Source organism: Stigmatopora argus, chromosome 2 (assembly GCF_051989625.1).
Source record: "Stigmatopora argus isolate UIUO_Sarg chromosome 2, RoL_Sarg_1.0, whole genome shotgun sequence".
Classification (NCBI taxonomy): domain Eukaryota; kingdom Metazoa; phylum Chordata; class Actinopteri; order Syngnathiformes; family Syngnathidae; genus Stigmatopora; species Stigmatopora argus.
Genome location: NC_135388.1, coordinates 2,024,969 through 2,043,273, shown reverse-complemented (window position 1 = coordinate 2,043,273; position 18,305 = coordinate 2,024,969). Strand labels below are relative to the sequence as shown.

The 18,305-nt window shown below is 40.2% G+C and overlaps 2 protein-coding genes across 3 annotated transcripts in view; both read left to right on the top strand.

Annotated features, from left to right (window-relative positions):
• The window catches only part of lrp3 (low density lipoprotein receptor-related protein 3), a 29,445-nt gene extending 26,813 nt beyond the window's left edge, over positions 1 to 2,632 (top strand). The window contains exon 11 of the transcript XR_013305550.1: positions 2,531 to 2,632. The gene's annotated coding sequence lies outside the window, so the exon portion shown is untranslated. The remainder of the gene's footprint in view (positions 1 to 2,530) is intronic.
• Positions 2,633 to 3,365: 733 nt separating this feature from the next.
• rhpn2 (rhophilin, Rho GTPase binding protein 2) overlaps positions 3,366 to 18,305 on the top strand; it is a 28,856-nt gene continuing 13,916 nt past the window's right edge. For both annotated transcript variants that reach the window (XM_077624847.1, XM_077624839.1), the window contains exons 1-3: positions 3,366 to 3,579; positions 10,640 to 10,755; positions 13,762 to 13,890. In XM_077624847.1, the coding sequence (XP_077480973.1) occupies positions 3,514 to 3,579; positions 10,640 to 10,755; positions 13,762 to 13,890 (311 nt within the window). In that variant the 5' untranslated portion in view covers positions 3,366 to 3,513. The remainder of the gene's footprint in view (positions 3,580 to 10,639; positions 10,756 to 13,761; positions 13,891 to 18,305) is intronic.

The window sequence follows — 18,305 nt, the reverse complement described above, 5'->3', positions numbered from 1 at the left end:
TTCGCGTAGGGGTGTCAAACTTTTTTTTGTCAATTTCACGTTTTTTTTTTTTTTTGCTAGGCCCTTATGGCATAATTATAATAATTCGTCATTTTAATTCCTTTAATCTGCCCTGTGATTGGCTGGCCAACAATTCAGGGATGTCCCCCGGCTGAGATAGCCTCCAGCACCCCCGGCGACCCTTGTGAGGGAGGATAAGCAATTTGGAAAATCAATGAATGAATCCCTTAATCAGAAAAGGGGTGAAACATTAAATAGAATAGTTTCTTTTGACATTAAAAAGGAAAATGGTACATATTCTATGAATTAAAATTGAAAAATTTAAAGGGGATGGGAGATATTTTCAGTTTTATTGATTTATTGTTCATATTTCTGGATGAGGGAGGAAAAAACTACATTTTTTCAGATTAAACAAATATTGGCGCTGTTTTTTTCTTAAAAATATTTCCTTGTATTTTAACTCTTTCACTGCCAGTGACAGTTTTAGACATCAAATCCATTTCAATGTGACAGTGATTAGGTTTCACTGCCATTGATGGCAATAGACGTTAAATGTGGGAGGGTTTCAAGTTGGCCAATTAGACTTAACAAAGCATTCCAGTGCCAAGATTTGGACCAGAAATTCCAGAACTGTGAGCCACTTATGCCCATCGTAAAAGCGTGATCGCAATTTGTCGAAGTAGGTCACGAGTGAAAGATGGAAGCGGAAAGATACTGGTCAATTTATGCCGTGCCGTCATTTTTTTCTGTGCACGAAAACCACTTCCTGTTGTTTCTGCTTAAGTAGCGCGAGGACTTCCAAGTGGAAGGAAATGTCTAAAAGCTTTACCACACACACACATGCACATACATACTCACTTTCTTTATTAGTGTAATTTTTGCAATCACAGCCGTTAAAACATTGAGTGAATTGATCTATTTTTAGGCCAGTGTTTTGTTGTGTTGTGTTGACATTATCATAATTAAAAAAAACGATTAGAAGTATCATTTTCCGAACTACAGGACCCACCTTCAATGAACGGCCTACCTTAAAAGTAGTAGTGGTGGTGGTAGTGGTGATAGAGGTAGAGGTGATGATAGAGGTAGAGGTGATGATAGAGGTAGAGGTGGTGATAGAGGTAGAGGTGGTGGTAGTGGTAGAGGTGGTGATAGAGGTAGAGGTGTTGATAGAGGTAGAGGTGGTGATAGAGCTAGAGGTGGTGGTAGTGGTGGTGGTGGTGGTGGTGGTGGTGATAGAGGTAGAGGTGGTGATAGAGGTAGAGGTGGTGGTAGTGGTGGTTGTGATGATGGTGGTGGTAGTGGTGGTGGTGGTGGTGATAGAGGTAGAGGTGGTGGTAGTGGTGGTTGTGATGGTGGTAGTGGTGGCGGTGGTGGTGGTAGTGGTGGTAGTGGTGGTGGCAGTGGTGGTGGTGGTGGTGATAGAGGTAGAGGTGGTGGTAGTGGTGGTTGTGATGATGGTGGTGGTGGTGGTGGTGGTAGTGGTGGTAGTGGTGGGGTGGTGGCGGTGGTGATAGAGGTATAGGTGGTGGTGGTTGTGATGGCGGTGGTGGTGGTAGTGGTGGTGGTAGTGGTGGTAATGGTGGTAGTAGTGGTGGTGGTAGTGGTGGTAATGGTGGTAGTAGTGGTGGTGGTAGTGATGGTGGTAGTGGTGGTAGTGGTGGTAGTGGTGGTAGTGGTGGTGCTAGAGGTGGTGGTTGTGGTGATGTTGGTGGTAGTGATAGTAGTGCTAAGAGTAAGAGTGGTGGGGGTGGTTGTGGTGATGTTGGTGGTAGTGATAGTAGTGCTAAGAGTAAGAGTGGTGGGGGTGGTTCTGGTGGTTGGTGGTGGTGGTTCCCGCGGCCCGCCAGCGAGGGCGGCATGGCAACGTCGCCTCTGCCGCCGCGCTTCCTGTCGCAGGGTCCGACGGCGGTTGTTGGCCTGCCCCGTGCCCCCCTACTTGTGCTTTGAGAGGCCGTGCACTCACAGCCGTCTCTGTGTGCCTTTTGTGTCCGGACAAATGAGCGGAAAAGGCAAAAAGCGGCCACAGTTCGCCGCGACGCGAGCTCAACGCCGACACGTTTTCGGAGAACAATATGGCGAAATTCATCAATCCGGGTGAATTGTTGTCAACTGACATTATAGTTTTTTTCATAGATATGTCATTATGTATATATTTTCGCCAAAAAGTTTTTCTTCTCTATTTTTTTAAGTGAAACCAGCTGTTGTAGGCAAGTGAATAAAAATAGACAACATTAATTAGATAAAAGGAAATTTTAAACAACACGACAACATTGCTGTAATGCGTTTAATCTTTAGTCTTTATGTACATGTATTTATGCTTAACAAAACACTCAAATTCTAGTTTTCCTACTTAAGAGTTTATATTTGTACTCTCAAACATGCATTCATGTTTCTGTTGTTCACTAATCTGATCAGATTATGGAATTAGATACGTATTTGGAAAGTAATACATCTGGGATTTGTGTTTGTATTATTCTTTTCGCCTTTTATGATTTCACACAGAGATCAAATTTCATCATCTTTTTTGCAGATGAGGTGAAACTGCTGGCTAGATCAAGAGCCTCTACTGCACTCTAGTGGCCAACGCATGTCTGTGCACCTTCTTTGAGTTTGTTCCCATTGTACGAAAAGGTAAATTGAACAGTTTTTCTATATTTACGTGTTTCAGATGGAAATAAACAATAGATGACTGCACTTCTAGTTAAGTCCGCTAGTCGGCAGATGTCAGTTGCCGTGCCCTGACATCTAGTAATCGAGGTTGAACTCACGAGGGCGCTGTTTGCCATTTTATGTCCCTTATTAAACTCTGTATACATCTTTAAATGTTTTTTTCATATTTAAAATCCTGCATTTAAGCAGGTTTGGTCTAAAACTGCTTTGCAGTAAACTAAGTCTGCACTAACAACGGAGAAAATGATATAATGAAGGCCGTATATTCAAACATAAAACACGTTTCGTGCGAAATGAGCTGTAATTGCTGTAAATGCACTTTTATCTACATTGTGTTGAGTTTTTTTTCTAAAGTGATATACAAAAATCTAAATAATAGTTTTAAATCGTTAGTATTGAAATGGAGTCGAATTTTAATCCGTGTTTTGTGATAGGAATCGATCATGTTTACATTTGGCCTTCAATTAATTTGACCTACTTCTTGTGGCGCATGCGCACAGTGGTTGTGAAGTGTAAAGCCGATTTAACTTTGAATTCAATACTTTACTTTATTATAACTCGATATCTTCCCAGTGGTCGTTTTGGGTTAAGAGTCGCTTGCCAAAATGACAAAAAAAAGGTTCAAAATGGGTGGGTGACGTCATCGTGACGCTGTGGTTGGCAGTGGGCGGGGCTTACAGACTGCGTGTGTTTGTGTGTGCGTGTGAGTGTGTGTATGTTTGAGAGGCGAGTGTTACTCGCACACACTTGCTTTGAGGTGAGCGGAGACTCACCTGTTGAAAAAGCAGCGTTAGACTGCTTTAAGATCCCTTTTTCAAAGTTAATCGTGGCCATTTTAACAACATGACGGACGCTATTTTGCCCAACGGCCACAAGGACGGTCAAACAGACGGAAAGATCTTCAGAAAGGTGACTTTTCGCACTCTTTACTTTTTTTTTTTCAAACGGAAAACCAAACGCATTGGGGGATTTCGACCTCGCAGCGTTTTGACGTGAGAAAACGCCACGTTTCCGGCTAAAAACGCTCGTTTAGTTGCAGGAATTTGTTTTTTTCTTTAAAAGATTAAACGCTGCATCGAGGTGTTGCGTTCACGGACCTAAAACGTCAATCTGGGATTTAAAAACACCTAGTTTAACACTTAAGAACAATAGTTTCGGGTACATTTTAACGATTTGTTTACTTTTAAATGTATTTAGAGAGGGTGATTAGGAGTAGGACGAAACAAAATGGTGGGTTTGATTAAAAAGTAATTCGGGGTCAGCTACAGGTGTTTCTGTGTTGCACTGCTTCAAGAATAGAATGTGGGTGTTGGTGGGAATGGGGGTTGTTGGGTGGGTGTGGGTGTGCTGTTCTGACTGATAAAATGTGTGACGGGATTGGCAGGAAAAGGGAAGTGCATGGAAATTCCAGTGAAAGCTTGATGGTCATCATTCCCTAAAAGAATGGACAAATGTATGAATATGTAAGGTGAAGGAAGGAAAACATTAATGTAGGTTTTCATTGGAGGAAGGATGTAAGCATGGGTTCATCAAAAAGTAACAGGAAGGAAAGGCTGAAAGATTTCGTGTTAGTTTTTTTTTCAAAATAAGTGAAAACAAAAGCAACACATATAGTAGATAAATAAAACACCGGTTTGATCATATTCTGTGTGGTGAATAGTTACATAATGCAAAATTCTTAGTTTTAATGTTATTTAAAAATGTGACAGAAATATTAGTGTCATTATTTTGAAAATGTGTGCTTTAGAAGTATGTTCTCACAGTAACTTTTCTGTGATCATGTTTTGTAAACATTAAAAAAATGGCTGATAATATCAAAACTGGGCAATTAGGGAATGACCTGCTTAACATTTAAATCATTTTTTTCGTTCGCCATGTTTTAATTCCATCAAAAATCGGTAATCACTTTAATAATGTTGTTTAATTTGAACGAGCCTTCCAAATTAAAAGCGTCTATTTTGGGCCGGGCTTGGATGACTTCATGGCCTCTGCGGTTTACACCCTCGTTGTCAAACGATTACACAAGACACTTGTGACCCACAAGCAAACACACTTAAATCCCCACCAATCAGTGGACAATGAATCAGGCTAATGAGCCAATACCGTGCTAATTTAAGATTTCAAAATAAATGGATATATTTGGGCTCTCATTGTTTTTCTTGTAGGGCCACTTTTAGAGCTGGGTGATAAAACAATAATTATAATTATCATGATTATTTTTTGTCAACGATATTATTAATATTATAAGATTAGATATTATATATTAATATTACATTTTTTGGAGGAAATGTGATGTTAAACTGTAATTACACAATCCTACCACCACGGAGAAGGGGGCGCTGTTGCGAAATGAACGCTATTCCAGACCGAAAAATGAATTCATTATTATTATTTTTTTTTACTTGATTCTAATATCCTCTGCTTAGTGCACATGTGTCAAAGTGGCGGCCCGTGGGCCAAATTTGGCCGCCGCATCATTTTGTGCGGCCCGGGAAAGTAAATCATGAGTGCCGACTTTCTGTTTTAGGATCAAATTAAAATGAAGAGTATAGATGTATATTACATTTCCTGATTTTTTCCCCCTTTTAAATCAATAAATGTAATTTTTTAATCAATTTTTTCTGTGTTTTTAGTTCAAAAAGCATTTTGTAAAATCTAAAAATATATTAAAAAAACTAAAATAAACATTGTTTTAGATCTATAAAAAACTGAATATTCAGGGCTTTTAATCCAGTTCTTTTAATCCATTTATTTAAAAAAAAATCTAAATATTCTATCTAAAATGGTCCGGCCCACATGAAATCGAGTTGACGTTAACGCGGCCCGCGAACCAACCCGAGTCTGACACCCCTGGCCTAGTGGAAGCATTTGAAGTTAGCCCTGGAAGCAAAAAAAAAAAGTTTGGACACCCCTGTTCTTGAGTGCAGGTGGTGGATTGTTTTCCATTTTTGGAGTGTTTTGCATGCGGGTGTTGTGACAAGTTTGCTCCATCCCAACATTCCCCCTTTGTGTCTGTCAATCCCCTTCGGAACGCCGTCTGGATCCAGGCTCTCACGGCACTTCCTGTGTCTGCGCGAAAGTGGAGCCTGGCACCGCACCGCCGCTACCTCCTTTAGCGAAACGCGCACGCACGCACGCACGCACGCACGCACGCTAGGCGTCCATGGCGGCAGGTCGGCGGCATTCTCACTCGCATGAGATAAGGATTTTCAGATGAAAACTTTGGAAAGTTTCACTTGTTTTCACTTGTATTTAGGTGAATTTAAAATGTTAATGTACAGTGGTACCTCGACCTACGATCAGCTCTACCTATGACATGCTCGAGGTACGATGTAAATTTCGATCGAATAATTCGCCCTAGATACGATCAAAATTTCGAGATGCGACCAAGCCAGGTGGCCATGACATGAGAGGCTGTTTATCATTGTAGCGCACTGTCTTTTTTTGCCGCATCTCTTTCGTGTATAACAGATATCTACAAGCACTGAACGATTTATTCAGACAAGTTTCGACCAGGAAACGCACAACGCGCATGCGCGGGCAAAAAAGAGGGCTTTCTGGGTAATGAAGTATACTCGTGCACACAACACCCATAGGCAATGGCACCCTTTCTCAGAATAAAACTTCATTACCCACAATCAACACGTGGGTAGGCTGTTATTCCTTCCTTAGCCTGTTAGCTCCCATTATCGGAGCGATCGCTCATTCAAGACTACTTCTCGTTGGCAAGTGGTCGTGCGTTATCCTATTGTGGGGACATTTGTGTGCATCATTTTCGGAATACAACAGCAAACAGCCCATCGATAGCGAACGTGTGGGTGGAGGCGTGGCAAACCGCTAACCAGCCCAGAACGAAGGTAAAATAAAATAAAATAAATAGAATTCAGTTTTGTGTAAAGTTACATTAAACGTATGTTTGAGTGTGTCTGTATATATTAATCCAAGTTAATTTAAATTTGTTTGTTCGGTTACGAGTGCGTTGCCGTGGATAAAGTCCCCCCCGCCTCCATGTATGTCGCTGTCTCTACCCTCCGCGAAATGCGTCTAATTTTACTTCTATTAAACACAATTTATTACTATTAAACCACTAGTTATGTGTTACTTTGTTAATAGATGGCGAATTAGAAGAAATAAAACATTTTTTCCAATCCAATATCCATTTTTTTGTGTTTTTTCAGAGAGTTGGAACGAATTAATTTGTTTTTAGTTCATTTCAATGGGAAACGTCCGCTCGAGTTACGAAAAGCTCGACATACGAGCTCAGTCCCGGAACGGATTAAGATCGTATGTCGAGGTACCACTGTACATGGCAATGTTCATTTTTAAGTGTGCGAAAGGCATTGTTTACATTCTAACAATGTGCAATCAAACCTAAAATACACACATTGATTCTAATGCACTTCCATCTCAGCCGTTTCATTTGACGCAATCAAACCTCCTCCTACTTTTTTCTTGTGTTTAACATGAGCGAAATCTTACTTTTTGAAAAATGAGTTTTGGAAACACGTCTGGTCAAACTTTAAACCCCGAGCCGTTCGGCCTTTGCACACTGGGAATGATTTACAAGCTTTGCCGCTGCGGTTCCCCTCGGAAAGATGGCGAGGCGAAAAAGCCAAATCGTCAGCTTTCCCTCCCGAGCGCCGACGTCACGGCCGCTGGCCGTCCGCCGCTCGGCAGCCGCAAGCTCAAATTGACAACACGTGTTCTCCCGGGCCAACCTCAAAGCGAGGCGCGCTTTTTCTCGTTCCGCTCATCCTTCGAGGAAATGAACGGTCACAATGTCCAAATCGTTGTCGTTTCTTGTGTTCTAATGTTTTCAAACTGCGCTACTGGGACTAGCCATGAGTCAGCATCATGGCCCGCCCCTAAATGTAATTGGCTGTCATTCATTCATTTTCTGAACCACTTTATCCTCACTAGGGTAGCGGGGGGTGCTGGAGCCCATCCCAGCTGACGAGGCGGGGGACACCCTGAATCGGTGGTTAGCCAATCGCAGGGCACGAGGACACAAACAACCAATCACAGTCATACCTAGGGGCAATTTAAAGTATCCAATCAGCCTACCATGGATGTTTTTGGAATGTGTGAGGATTTTAGATATAATATTTAGATATTTTTTATTTTTATAAATGGATTAAAAGAACTGGATTAAAATCCCTGAATATTCCGTTTTTTATAGATCTAAAACAATGTTTATTTTAGCTTTTTTAATATATTTTTAGATTTTACAAAATGATTTTTGAACTAAAAACACAGAAAAAAATGATTAAAAAAATGACAATTATTGATTTAAAAGGGGGAAAATCAGGAAATTTAATATACATCTATATACTCTTCATTTTAATTTGATCCTAAAACAGAAAGTGGGCACTCATGATTTACTTTCCCGGGCTACACAAAATGATGCGGCGGGCCAGATTTGGCCCCCGGGCCACCACTTTGACATATGTGATTTAGAGTGTAATAATTTTTGTATAATTTTTTTACGGAGGAAAAGGGAGTGGCTTCCGCTTGCGAGTTTCAGCGAGGATTTTCACATTTTTATGAATTTACAAAAAAAAAATGTAATTCAAATTAAAAAAATCCCAGAAGAACATCCGCGATGTCGTGAAGCCGCGATATTCGAGGGATTACTGTACTATGACTAGTTGCTTGGAAAATGTCCCCCTGTAAGGGGTCCATCGACAGAAAACAAATTAATTAGGAAATGTCCGGGCTGTCCAATAATCTCGGGGGCAATAATGGGTCATTTTATCTTTTCATAATGAGCCCAGTATGAATCCTCTGAATGATTGGACACTTCTGGCAAGGGACCCAAAGTGTTGTGTTGCGCCCCAATTGTTTGGGAGAAAGCCCACATTTTGTGAGCGTGCCAGCAGGGATGGACGGATGGGTCGTGTTTTTCATGTAATTAAAAAAAAGGAGCCCCCCAAAATCTTAGGCCACTCCAAAACAATGTTAATGCAATAATGCAAATTTCTTGTAAATAGAGCAGTATTTTATCTGTTAATCCTCTAATTTGTTCTACGGTCCTCCAAAAGTTTTAAACAAAATCTTTAAAAAAATGATCAGTGCCCCAATTGGCTATGAAAGTATGAGAAACACACAAAAACAATAATAAATTATTTAATAATGTATTTAAATGAACATGCAAAAACATTTTTAATCAAATGTGAGGAGGATGCTAACGTTAGCACACGAACGCTAATCGAAACAACTTTATATGATTCATCCAAAACAATTTGGGATTATTTTTGTGTCATTTGTTTTGGTTGTAGTAAATAATGCGTTTAATTTACTCAATCCGAAGATGAAAAATGTTGTTAGCCTCATGCCATTTTTTTTGTCTTTTTTTGGAAGGCATTTAATGTCTTGTAATTGCCCAGGTAGAATTTTTTTTTTTTTTAATTAAATCTACTGGTATTTTTAATCAATGGTATTTTAACGGTATACAATTTAACAGTAATTTGTACATTTGGATTAAATTACTAGCCTCTTAATAGATTTTATAGCCTTTTTATGCCATGTTTAGGGTTTTCTCTAGAATTAAAATTCAAAATCTGCAGTATTTAAAGGCAAATTTTCACATACTAAAAAGATTAATTTTAGATAACAATTGAAAAACTAACTTTCTAAACACGTGTTCTGCTTTGTCATTGACCCAAGTTCATATTTGTCTTTAGTCATGGCTGGCCTTTCGTTTCCATGGTGACTGGGCAAAAATAAAAACCCTTGGTGTTTTTTTTGTTTATTAATATTTTTGAATTTTTATTTATTTATATATTTTTTAAATTGTTATTTTTCTTTATATATTTTTTTGTATTTTTTTTAATATTATTTTTTTGTATTTTTTTTAATTAGTATTATTTTTAATTTCATTTTAAATGACTCATTTTGGAATGTGCTTCCTATCTGATAACACACTTCCAGAACACCAAGAAATAGAACAGTATGATGTTTAGCGGCCACTCCCACGTGACGTCACCCGAACAGCATGTTTGGCGTTAATGGTTAATAGGCGGGAGGGAAAAAGTTCTTGTCGGGCTGTGTTCCCGGTCCGATCGCGTGACTTCCAGCTTTCAAACGCAGGAAGGATGTTGCAGGTGTTTCTGGGGAAAAGCCTTAAAATACCACAGGATACGAACTTCTCCAGCTGTGTTTTTCTTGCGCGGGAAAATGTGGGTGTTCCTTTCTGACGTTTGAGAAATGACTATACAGACACACTTTTTTTTTCGGTTTCATACATTTATTACTAAAGTTTCAACCAATGCAATGTTTATATTTTGAATTCAAACAGCGCGGTGGAGAAGTGGTTTGCACGTCCGCCTGGCAGTTCGGTGACCGCAGGTTCGATCCCGGTGGGTTCCGACCTTCCTGTGTGGAGTTTGGATTCCGGTTTCCTCCCACACGCCAAAAACATGCATGCTAGGCTTGTTGAACACTAAAATAATGGTGTCTAAAACATGGCTCGTGGGCTGGAAGCGGACCGCTAGCGGGTGTTGGACGTGGCCCGCGGGGGTGTTCTGCCTGACTTTGTAGCTCATTAGCTTTTATTAGCTTGCAAAAAAATGATGCCCTCAATGGTAGCCAATGAGGTAACAAGGAAACTCAATGCCAGTCGGCAGTAATTAACTTTTTGGTCCAAAAATTAACTGGTCTGTAAAAAAATTGGGAAGTAGGGGCACCCATATTATAACTACCTTTTTATTTATTTATTTTTTCTTCAGTGCTGAGTTCCGCTTGCGAGTTTCAGCATGGATTTTCACATTTTAATGGACTTAAAATAAATAAAAAACTATAATTAATAGCAGAAAAAAGGCAATTTGCGTTAAGTGAAGTTGCTATAATCGAGGGAACACTGCATTTAAAATGTTGGTTTTCACCTCCAACTTTAGGTTTCTTGAGGGTTGTGTTTTTTGTTGTTGTTGTTGTTTTTTGTTGTTGTTGACTTGTAACGATTTATCTCCAGGGTTGCAACCCGTTTGCCCAAACCGGCCGCAGCAAGCTGCAGAACAAGCGAGCCAATTTGAACCAGCAGATCATCAAACAAATGCGGATGCGAGCGGGAGCGGAAAACCTTCTCAGGTAACATCTACATTATTGCCACATTCATGAACACCACATTACATCAGGCTTGCTTCCACAACTTCGAAAAAGACCAAACAGGCTGAAAAGTGGATTCCAGTTATCAACACTAGCCAACAAGCACATACCTTGTCAACGAAGAAACTTCTGTAGATGAAGATGGCAGGCAGCCCAAACCGATACTACACTTGTACTTTTAATTCCAAGACTCGCGATAACTGAGACATATTCAGCGTAGGGTGTCAAAGTGGCGGCCCTCGGTCCAAATCTGGAGCTAATCCTAATCTAATGACAATTATAGATGTATAGGGAGTATTTCTTTTTTAAATCAAAAATGTATTTTTTTTCTTTTTGTTGTTTTTAGATTTAAAAGTATTTATAAAAATCTCCATAAACTGAATATTTAGGGCCTTTGATCCAGTTCTTTTAATCTGATTTTGGAAAAAAATTCCTAAATATATCTAATATATAATATAGCATCTATGACAGTTAAATTTCCCAAATACAGGATGAATAAACTAAACTAATCTAAAATATATCTAAATATATATCCAAAATATATCCACAATATATGCAAAATATATCCAAAATATATCCACAATTTATCCACAATATATCCAAAATATATCCAAAATATTTCCAAAATATATCCAAAATATATCCAAAATATATCCAAAATATATCCAAAATATATCCAAAATATATCCAAAATATATCCAAAATATATCCAAAATATATCCAAAATATATCCAAAATATATCCAAAATATATCCAAAATATATCCAAAATATATCCAAAATATATCCAAAATATATCCAAAATATATCCAAAATATATCCAAAATATATCCAAAATATATCCAAAACATATCCAAAATATATCTATTTAAATAAGAAAATAAAAGGTTAAAACATGATAGATTTAACATACTGACAGTGTATTGTCTGCTCTGTGATGTGCAGAAACCACGCCATTGAGGTGTTATTGTTGTCATTGCGACTCTTTGTGTCTTTCTGTGTGCGTTTCGATGGGTCGTCCGGTCGAACCGGTTTGTCTTGGTCCTTATCTTGCGTAACGAGAAAAAAAAAGAAGCCAGGCTTGTGTTTTGTCTCGCCGGTCGGTGATTTGTCTCGACATTCAGGAATTGTTATTGGTGTTCCGCTTTATCTTCCGCTTGGACATTTTGTTAATGTCACCGCTCTTTTTTTATGGGTGCTTATTATAAAGTTTAGGTTTGTTAACTAGTGACCTAAATATCAAAAGTGGGCGTAGAAGAGAAATGCTTTGGCTTCAGGCCTCTTTTAACACTTTATTTGGCAATTGAGAAAAAAAACTAGCCCTATAAAGACTTTTAAAGTATTTAAAACTCAATTCCAGCTTCTCAATCACGACAGGCGCCATTTTTAGCGAAGCCAGGTGACGAAACCACCGAGCCTGATTGACGACGTCCAAGCGGGAAGACGCCCTCCCTTTGGAAGGAAAGTCCGATAACGGCGATATAGTCCGTCTTATCATCGCCATGCACGCCCAATGCAACCTTATCTCGTTTGTACAGACGCGCTTCTGATTTAGAATTTGTGCGAACGGGAGGTCCACCATCGCACAACTCAGGGATTTCTAGTATGACAGTGCCCATGTCAAAAAATAAAAGCATTCGATTCTGAATGAACGGTACGAGTGAGCTACAAAGTCAGGCAGAACACCCCTCGCGGACCGGATAGGACCCCCGCTAGTGGGCCGCTTCCAACCCAGGGGCCCGATGCTGATGTCGAGGCAAACCGTAACAAAAGTTATTTTTATAAGCATGGCTTCATTCGTTATGTCTAGATTTGGTGATTACATTTGAATTGAATGCTTTTGTCATTATTGGAGTAGAATGAGATTTATAGCTTCACCACAAAGTGCACAAATAACAACAACAAACAAATAGACATAAATAATCAATAAATAAATGAGTCAACATAATAAGATGGGAAGTGTACAAATGACAACAAATAAATGAATAGACAAATAAATAATAAAAAAAGAAAAAATCAATAAATAAGATAAATAAATAAGTAGTGAATATAATAATTAGTGGTCAACAAAATAATTAGTAGTCAATATAATAAGTAGTAGTCAACATAATAAATAAGTCGTGGTCAGCATAGATAAGTAGTCAACATAGATAAGTAGTCAAAATTTAATAAGTAGTCAACATAGATAAACAGTCAACATTAAATAAGTAGTCAAAATTAAATAAGTGGTCAACATAGATAAGTGGTCAACATAGATAAGTGGTCAACATAGATAAGTGGTCAACATAGATAAGTGGTCAACATAGATAAGTGGTCAACATAGATAGGTGGTCAACATAGATAGGTGGTCAACATAGATAGGTGGTCAACATAGATAGGTGGTCAACATAGATAGGTGGTCAACATAGATAGGTGGTCAACATAGATAGGTGGTCAACATAGATAGGTGGTCAACATAGATAGGTGGTCAACATAGATAGGTGGTCAACATAGATAGGTGGTCAACATAGATAGGTGGTCAACATAGATAGGTGGTCAACATAGATAGGTGGTCAACATAGATAGGTGGTCAACATAGATAGGTGGTCAACATAGATAGGTGGTCAACATAGATAGGTGGTCAACATAGATAGGTGGTCAACATAGATAGGTGGTCAACATAGATAGGTGGTCAACATAGATAGGTGGTCAACATAGATAGGTGGTCAACATAGATAGGTGGTCAACATAGATAGGTGGTCAACATAGATAGGTGGTCAACATAGATAGGTGGTCAACATAGATAAGTGGTCACATAAATAAGTAGGTACAAAAGTGTTATCAGCCTATGGAGTTTTAGTGCAGTACAAGATAAGTCTGGATCGGGTCCTCCTAGGTGGAGAAGTCGACAAGATTGTATCATGTGTAAAAAGTGGCGGTAGCGTGACGCAGGCGCGCGGTCTGGCGAAGCTACCCCATTTAATAACAAGGTCGGTGTTGGCTTGTGCAGGGCCACGTCCAACAACAAGGTGAAGGAGATGGTCATGCTGGAGCTCAGCTACGTCAACTCCAACCTGCAGCTCCTCATGGGACAGCTGGAAGGACTCAACAGCTCCGTGGAGGTCTACCAGAGCAGCCAGTGAGTACTCGTCTCCGTCGGCACGTACGCGCTCGCCGCGGTTTACACGGCCGCTTCCCGTCATTAGGGGAAAAACATCTGCCGCCGCTCGCGGGGAGGACCGCTCATTTATGCTCTGTAGCGCTGCCCCCAGTGGTCATTTAAACCCACGCCCGCAACCCGCACCCTGACACGCGGGGTCGACAGGAAGTCAGCGTAACTGTTTGTCGCTTATCGTATTTACTCGAATGTAAGCCTCCCCGCGTATCATCCTTAAAATTGCCTTAAAATTGTAGAATTTTAAAATTTCTCGCGTATAAGCCGCCCCTTAAAATTGCCTTCAAATCGTAGAATTTTACAATTTCTCGCGTATGAGCCGCCCCTTAAAATGGTAGAATTTTACAATTCCTCGCGTATAAGCCGCCCCTTAAAATTGCCTTAAAATCGTAGAATTTTACAATTTCTTGCGTATAAGCCGCCCCTTAAAATTGCCTTCAAATCGTAGAATTTTACAATTTCTCGCGTATAAGCCGCCCCTTAAAATCGTAGAATTTTACAATTTCTTGCGTATAAGCCGCCCCCTAATTCACAATTGTCACCTTTTCAACTCATATTAGCCGGCCTTAATTACCCTCAATTGCCTTAAAATCGTTGAATTTTACAATTTCTCGCGTATAAGCCGCCTTCTGATTTTAAGAGGGAGTACAAATGTCTTATTTTGAAAGGAAAATCATCGCACGTGGTATTTCTGCAATACAATGATGGCTGGATTTCCAATTTCCACGCATGTCGACTCATCTTTATAAGGTTACCATTATTTTTTTAATGACCAAAAATAGTCATTTGCCTAAAAAAGGCTATTCATCATTAACACCTTGCGCAAATTTCGACAATTACTAACGCACAAGTACAACTTAATTAACAGCTTCCAGTTGACTGACTCATCTTCTTCCACTCATAATTAATACCGGATGCATTTTTATGCAAATATTACAGCAATGTGAGTCAGTGATTTGTTTTGAACGTTTTTTTTATGATGAGCAACTCGCACTATGAAAAAAAAAATATCCAAAAACAAACCAGATCTTGTCTGGCGCTGTGTGTTGAATGACACTTTGCGACGGACTTGAAAACACAAACACACACACACACACACACACACACACACACACGGACGCAAAGGTGAAAGACTGAAGAATTCGTTGTTTGAAACCGGACTGGCTGCAAAGTCGTAGCAAAACATTTGCGGTTCAAGCCAGTAATTATGTCGTACCTGTTAAGCAACATTGAAGTCAAACTCACCGACCGCCGCTAACGGCATTCCACGTTAGCCGTTAGCATGCTCACCAGAAACTGGATTATTTCTCTTTCCATAGATTCTAGAAAGCCATTTCGCCGTCACCCAGCTGGCCAAAGTATTAACTTCATAAGCCGACCGGAGACAATAATGTGGTTTTGCGGATTCTTGAGTTGTGAGTTCGATGTAACATACCCGCACGCACACACACACACACACACACACACACACACACACACACACACACACACACACACACACACACACACACACACACACACACACACAGATGTGGCGCTCGGCTGGTCCATTAAAGGCACTTTTAAAGCTTTTCAGAAGCCTGGCACATAAAAAAACGACTAATGAGGGCTACCGAGGAGGCCAAGTCATGTTTATAAAGTCATCCTTGGATCTGTTTGACATAATAGTGGAAATAGTTCAGTCCAGATTTCAGTTTTTAATTTAACTCTTTCACTGACGATGAAAAGTCGAGTCATATTTCGTCCTTCTGCTGTGGGTTTAAATGAGTTTGTACTCTCTGTCTGTGTATAAGGCGGTTGATTGGTCCTGCTTGATGGACACGTTTTCGTGAAAGCTGCACGTTTGGGTTTGAAGGGTTTCAAGAGGTTTCAAGTGGTCCACAAGTGGAGACACGTGATCCATGAAAACTCGTAAAAAGCCGTCGTCGTTAAGGAAAAATACTCCAAAGGCTCCTTGACGCTGCGTGATGCTCTTTATTTTGCAAATCTGCCTCCATTTTGTTCATTTTATGCATCGCTTCTCTTTAAAAGGGCTACAGGGGGTGCTGGAGCCTATCCCAGGCAAGGGGACACCCTGAATTGGTGGCCAACCAAAGGAAACAAAGGAAAAGCCATCATATCTAGATAGCAATTTAGCATAGAATTAGCTTAGCGTGCATGTTTTGGGGATGTGGATTTAACCTGGAGTACCCAGAGAAAACCCGCGCAAGCCTGGGGTAGAGCCTGCAAACACTTTAAAGCGAGGACCCACCTGGGATCGAACCCTCGACCCCAGAACTGTGAGGCATTCCGTCCATTTTATGCATCGCTTCACTTTAAAAGGGCCGCGGGGGGTGCTGGAGCCTATGCCAGGCAGGGGACACCCTGAATTGGTGGCCAACCAAAGGAAACAAAGGAAAAGCCATCATATCTAGATAGCAATTTAGCATAGAATTAGCTTAGCGCGCATGATTTGGGGATGTGGCTTGAACCTGGAGTACCCAGAGAAAACCCACGCAAGCCTGGGGTAGAGCATGCAAACACCTTAAAGCAAGGACCCACCTAGGATCGAACTCTCGACCCCAGAACTGTGAGGCCGTCACGTTTTAAACCCGACATCTGAGCGTCTCTTTATTTCAAATACAGGAAAAAAACAGTCTTAAAGGGCCAGTCTACCTAAAAAAAAAGTTCTTAAAAAAAATGTACTTTTTGTTTTTTATTATCTACTTTTATCCCGCAATTTGTCCTTCGCACATGCTCTCTGTCGACTAATAAATACCGGCAAATCTAGCTCGGCGCAAGACAGGCTGCCAATTTCCAAACCAGAAAATCCAGACACGCCGCATTTTACCCTCGAACTTTGCTACCTGTCGCTAAAAATAGCACGCCGAGGGTTCCCTCGGGACCGAAGCTTTAAGAGGGTAAACATTCGCCGTTCAAAATAACTTTATTCGGTCTTAGCGTTGTTGTCGTCCCGATTTTTAATAGACGGCGTTGACGGGGAACGACGATGTCAAAAGTGACAGTAAGCGATGAAATACGAGCTCGATACTCTGTGGAAAAAAACAAAAAGTTCTTTGTGATTTTCCCAGAGAGTCCGCATGAATAGTCGCCCCTGTACCCAAGCTTGTATCTCGGTCTGACCGGATTCAGCTGGTTTTCCCGTGAACTCACCTGTGTGGACAAATCACACGGGAAACTGAAGTTGACTTGTTCCAGTTGGATTGCTTCACTGCTTAACTGAACTGTAAAAACTGTAAAAACTGTTAAAAAAAAAAAAACTGTGTTTTTTTTATTTTTTTAAAAGTTTATTATGGTTCACGTAGTTCCTTTTAGCGTCTGTTTTGTGTCTTAAACACTTCAATTTTGGGGGGCGGGGGGTTAATCTTGAAAAGTTGTGGTGAGCTAATGAGGTAGTGGCATCAAACATGTAGTTCACGGACCAGAAGTGGCCCGCAAACGGGTCTGATGCGGCCGGCATTTTATTTTTTTATTTTTTTACAGTACATAGGGAATCAAATTCTTATTTTTTGTTATTGTTTTACAGGGGTTTCGTAATAGCAAAAGTTTTTACAAGTTTGATCACTGTTGTATTTGCACTCGCATTCGTTTGTCCATCAAATTGCCGACCTCAATGGCAGCCAATGAGTTAACCAGGAACCTTAAAATGCTCCAAAACTAACAGAAAGTTACCTGGAAATTCCCCCAAATCAGCAGGAACCAATAAAACAACAAGAAGAATCCCAGAAAGTCGATCTAAATTATTAGGAAATGAACCAAAATTTACAGGAAGTCAGCTTTGAGTAATTTAAAATGACAATTAAGTGACGCCAAATTATCATATTGACCACGATGGATGTCCGATTTTTTTTTTTTGGATTAGATTACATAACTTTATTCATCCCGTATTCGGGAAATTTCAAGAGGGTGAGAATACAGACACAGAAAAAGACAACTTAGACATAAATAAATAGGTAATAAATAAGTTAATAAATAAATTTGGGCCCAAAATAAACTGGTCCGTCCCAAATGAGATGTCATCGGCCCGCGAATTCAACTGAGTTTGACACCCGGGTCATTAGCCAAAACCTCCGGGATTCCCAAGACTGAGCCGTGATCCTTTCCAGCTTGTTTCCCAGGCAGAACCAGTATCAGCTCTTTGTCAGCTTTCTGTGGTCCACCTTGCTATCAAGCTTAGCCTGTTTTCCATCTGTCAGCAGCCGAACCCGGGGGTGTCCAAACTATGCCTGACTGGCTTGGGGGTTTTTCTCCCAACTGATCCAGCGCAGGCAGTTTAACCAACCAATTGGCTTTCAACTGCTTCCACTTTTGGAACAGCAGATGGGTAAAAAGTAGCGTTCGTCTTTGTCGGTTGGAATGAAAACCTGAATGGACCAGTT